Source organism: Phyllopteryx taeniolatus, chromosome 1 (assembly GCF_024500385.1).
Source record: "Phyllopteryx taeniolatus isolate TA_2022b chromosome 1, UOR_Ptae_1.2, whole genome shotgun sequence".
Taxonomy (NCBI): domain Eukaryota; kingdom Metazoa; phylum Chordata; class Actinopteri; order Syngnathiformes; family Syngnathidae; genus Phyllopteryx; species Phyllopteryx taeniolatus.
In genome coordinates, this window is record NC_084502.1 from 21607054 (window position 1) to 21612298 (window position 5245).

Below are 5245 nucleotides of genomic sequence, written 5' to 3' on the forward strand. Positions count from 1 at the left end.
GCGTACCAGCGTGTTTATTCTTCGCACGCGTCTTCTTTTACAGTTAATGTCTGTATTAACACATAGGTTTTTTTATTTATTTTGGCGGTGTTATTTTTGTTGCTGGGAAGTTTGGTGGCTTTGCTCCCAGAATTTATCCAACTGGCCGCTGAACGTCCTGTCACTTGCCGTAGTAATACATCATGTACAGTATCTAACAGGCTGCTAGCTAATCAGTCGGATTGCTTGTTGGCTAAGCAGCTCACTACAGTTCTCCACAGCTAGTCCCACCCTCCACGTGGTGCGTGGTCGTCGTGCGAAGCGGTACTTTTTTTCCCTTTTTTTTTTTTTTTTTTTTTTCCCTCCTCTTCCATTCCCCACAACTCGGCCGGCAGCGTCGTTACTTATTACACCCTTGACTGGGCTACTAGCAAAGCAAAAATCATCAAGTACGTTAGCTAGGTGACGCCAACGACATTGTTGGCCCTACGTGGGGAGAGACGTGTCTTCTAAGGTGGGATACGTTCACTGTTCTCACACCTCCCGGCTAAGAGGTTTGGTTTCAAGAAGCGACGGAAAACAAGAGCGAACGAGGAAGACTACACGGCGAAGGAGGGGACTGGCTACTTTAGCCGGTGAGATTGAATTCGCATGTAAGTGGAAGGTTTGCCACTAGCTTTTCACGGCAGCTAATCTTAACAAGCGACCGCGTTTATCCGGACAACTACTTCTGTTCGCTTTAAGTCTTCGTCCGGCTCACTGTAAAACCCTTGAAGGGTACTTTACTCCTAGCTAGCATAGGGCTAGCTAACGTCTTGATGGATGGCGAGACAAGTTCTATCACACACTCGCCTATTTGTCCGTTAGTATTTTTAAGCTTTAGCTCAACTCTGCTCGGTGCATTTCTAGCTGAAAGATGCTGTCGATTTACAGCAATTGTCACGAGAATTAGCCCCTGCTAGCAAGCTGGCCACCAGCACAAGTTGACAGCTGTGTGTGTGTGTGCGCGCGCGGGCGGGCGCGCACTGGAGCAATATTTGCGGAAACCTAACGACTGACCCTGATTATCTGATGTACACTCCCAGCCCCCAATGGCAAACGTTCGTCTCATATCTGCCCAATGCAGCTGTGGGAACATGGAGTTCCATGGCTCGACTCGAGATAAACCGCCGGTTCAATGTCAGCCCGCAACACGAATCGTCACTACAGTGTACTCACTACCTTGGATTGTCAACTTTAAGCTCCTGTGGTTAGCTTGTCAATAGAATACGAGGTGTCTGTCAACATCCACAGAGTATGAAAAAAAGAAACGTTTGGCATGGACATTGAAAAAAACAAAATGCAGGAAACTCTTTTAACCATGTGACAGACTCATTTTGATTAACATAACAACAACCTATCTTGACTATGACCTCTCTTACTGCAGACCAAGAGCAAGCACTGCCACTGAGCCACACACAACCATGAGTATTGAGATACCAGTGGGCTTGAAGGAACTGCTGGAGGGCTACACCGTAGAGGTGCTGCGACAACGGCCGTCGGACCTGTTGGATTTTGCTGTCCAGTACTTCACCCGCTTGCGGGACACCAGGAGTCAAGACGGGGCCAGTGAAGGCAGCAAGACGGGAAAGGGGGTGATGTTTGATGGGGAGCCAATGCAAACAGAGTCCAACGGAGACGACGAAGACGATGACGACTCGGACTTTGAACGTAAGTTGTAAACAATTTTATACACTCCTAAATTTATACAATCCCAATTCCAATGAGGTTGGGACGTTGTGTTAAACATAAATAAAACAGAATACAATGATTTGCAAATCATATTCGACCTATATTTAATTGAATACACTGCAAAGACAAGATATTTAATGTTCAAACTGATAAACTTCATTGTTTTTAGCAAACAATCATTAACTTAGAATTTTATGGCTGCAACATCTTCCAAAAAAGCTGGGACAGGGTCATGTTTACCACTGTGTTACATCACCTTTTCATTTAACAACATTCAATTAACCTTTGGGAACTGAGGACACTAATTGTTGAAGCTTTGTAGGTGGAATTCTTTCCCATTCTTGCTTGATGTACAACTTCAGCTGTTCAACAGTCCAGGGTCTCCGTTGTCATATTTTACGCTTCATAATGCGCCACACATTTTCAATGGGAGACTCCAGGCAGACTAGTCTAGTACCCACACTCTTTTACTACAAAGCCACGCTTTTGTTACACATGCAGAATGTGGTTTGGCATTGTCTTGCTGAAATAAGCAGGGGCATCCATGAAAAAGCCATTGCTTGGATGGCAACATATGTTTCTCTAAAACCTGTATGTACCTTTCAGCATTAATGGTGCCTTCACAGATGTGCAAGTTACCCATGCCATTGGCACTAACACAGCCCCATACCATCACAGATGCTGGCTTTTGAACTTTGCATCCATAACAGTCCGGATGGTTATTTTCCTCTTTGTGGATGACACAACCTCCACAATTTCCAAAAACAATTTGAAATGTGGACTCGTCGGACCACAGAACACGTTTCCACTTTGCATCAGTCCATCTTAGATGAGCTCGGGCCCAGAGAAGCAGGCGGCGTTTCTGGGTGTTGTTGATAAATGGCATTTGCTTTGCGTAGTAGAGTTTCAAGTTGCACTTACTGTTGTAGTGCAGAACTGTATTTACTGACATTGTTTTCTGAAGTGTTCCTTAGCCCATGTGGTGATATCCTTTACACATTGATGTCGTTTTTTGATGCCGTGTCACCTGAGGGATCGAAGGTCACGGGCATTCAATGTTGGTTTTCGGCCTTGCCGCTTACATGCAGTGATTTCTCCAGATTCTCTGAACCTTTTGATGATGATATGGACCGTAGATGATGAACTCCCCAAATTCCTTGTAATTGTACATTGAGGAACATTGTCCTTAAACTTTTCGACTATTTTCTCAAGCACTTGTTCACAAAGAGGTGAACCTTGCCCCATCTTTGCATGTGAATGACTGAGCAATTCAGGGAAGCTCCTTTTATACCCAATCATGGCACCCACCTGTTCCCAATTAGCCTGTTCCCCTGTGGGATGTTCCAAACAGTGTTTGATGAGCATTCCTCAACTTTTTCAGTCTTTTTTTGCCATCTGTCCCAGCTTTTTTGGAACGTGTTGCAGCCATAAAATTCTAAGTTCATGATTATTTGCTAAAAACAATAAAGTTTATCAGTTTGAACTTTAAATATCTTGTCTTTTTCCTGTATTCAATTAAATATAAGTTGAACATGATTTGCAAATCATTGTATTCTGTTTTTATTTTTGTTTAACACAACGTCCCAACTTCACTGGAATTGGGGTTGTATAAATGTTTACACTGTCTTTTGTTGAACACCAGATGTCACCACAGAGCCACTTAAGATGACAATATTCAGTGTTTAGGCTTCGTTCATGTTTACATTTTCATAGTTGTTTAAGTAATTAATAGACGTTAATTTAACTTTTGTCTGAAGTTCGGCTTCGAAAACATGTCATCAAACCGTACTAGTCATGCTTGTTAGCATAGCATAGCGGATTCTCAAGCATTATGCAATTACAATAACTCCTTTTAATAGCCACTCAGCAGAGCAAAAACATACACATCCGGCAAAAACTCTCCCTAATTTCCACCAATAAATAACCCAGGCTAAAGTTAGCTCCTCCCCGACATACCAAGATCTATCTGCTCTAGTAGCACTGGTGCGACCAACTTTTTTTAGTTGGTTGCACGAACACATGATTTGGTCGCACCATTTTTTGACCATGGCATACCTTAGTTTTGTATGATGTAAAAATTGACAGTGACTTGAGATCGTATTTGTTAAATATGTTACTGTGAACAAGAAGTTGGTCCGCAACAACCAGTAACAAATCAGGTATATTAAATTAAAAAAAAAAAATCATTAATCATTTGTTTGACTCAGAGGGGCCAGTTCTTATTGTGAGGGCTCCTAACCCTCTTCCCCTGGGAAAACCACTTAATTTTGAGCATTACCACAACCATATGGTTGACATGCATTTAAAAATGATCGCAAAAGGTAAAGTATTCACTCACCTACCTTGACTCAGATATGAATTTAAGTGATATGCCATTCTTGTGTGGTGTGCTATTTTTACACTTTGGCTAATGAATGGGAATGTTCTTCCACTCTCTAATCGAAAATATTTTTTTTTCTTTTTAACCTACCATTCTATAGTTTTTAATATAGTAAGTTGCTGGCCTATGTACTGCAATTAGAAAACTTACTGATTAAAAACTTGAAAACGTTTTGTAGATCACTTGCTTTGACTTTGACCCTGTCTGTAGTTTTGGATCTGAAAATCAGTATGTTTTCTCCTATGGATTCACGTTGAAGAACTTGACTTTGTGCTAAGATATTCTATATTGCCAAAAGTATTCACTCACTTGCCTTGACTCAGATAGAAATTTAAGTGAGATCCCGTTCTTAATCCATAGGGTTTAATATCCATGCAGCCATTCTCAATACCGCTTATGCGGTTTAGCGCCGGAGCCTGTCGGGCGAAAGGCAGACTACATCCTGAACTGGTCGCCAGTCAATCGCTGGGCACATATAGAGACGGACAACCATTCGCACTCACATGCACACCATCACTGAGGGAACTGAACCCACGCTGCCTGCACCAAAGTCCAAAGTCAGCCCAATGTACCACAACACCATCAGTGACCACGGTTCAATATAAAATCGGTCAACCCTTTGCAGTTATAGCATCATAAACTCTTCTGGGAAGGTTCTCCACAAGGTTTAGGAGTGTTTTTATGGGGATTTATGACAATTTTTCCAGAAGTGCCTTCGTGAGTTTACACACTGATGTTGGATGAGAAGGCCTGGCTCTCTGTCGCCGCTCTAATTTATCCAAGTGTTCTATAGGGTTGAGGTAAAGATTCTTCAGGCCAGTTAAATTCATCCACATCAAACTCTCATCCGTGTTTTCATGCACCTTGATTTGTGCACTGATGCACAGTCATGTTGGAACAGGAAGCGGCCATCGCCAAACTGTTCCCACAAAGTTGGAAATGTCTGTTGTAAACTTTAGAGCAGGATTCCACAGAACGGCGTCATGCTTGCTAGGCTACATAACGTTTTGTTGTCTGTTTGCGAGCCATATCGTATTCAAAGTACGGGAACATACCTCAAGCAAGCCTTAAACGAACATCCTCTCCTGTCCTGAGCACCGGTGACCACCAACACGTTTTTTCCCATTTTGTCCTTATAATATAAAGTCGCGCTCC

At 42.5% G+C, this 5245-nt stretch overlaps 1 protein-coding gene across 3 annotated transcripts in view; it reads left to right on the forward strand.

Annotated features, from left to right (window-relative positions):
• The window catches only part of prkar2aa (protein kinase, cAMP-dependent, regulatory, type II, alpha A), a 64037-nt gene continuing 58792 nt past the window's right edge, over positions 1–5245 (forward strand). The window contains exons 1-2 of one of the 3 annotated variants that reach the window (XM_061780736.1): positions 1–303; positions 1406–1689. In XM_061780736.1, the coding sequence (XP_061636720.1) occupies positions 1443–1689 (247 nt within the window). In that variant the 5' untranslated portion in view covers positions 1–303; positions 1406–1442. Of the gene's footprint in view, positions 304–329; positions 633–1405; positions 1690–5245 lie in introns of those variants that run through there. The other 2 variants (XM_061780729.1, XM_061780720.1) reach the window with 2 other exon arrangements.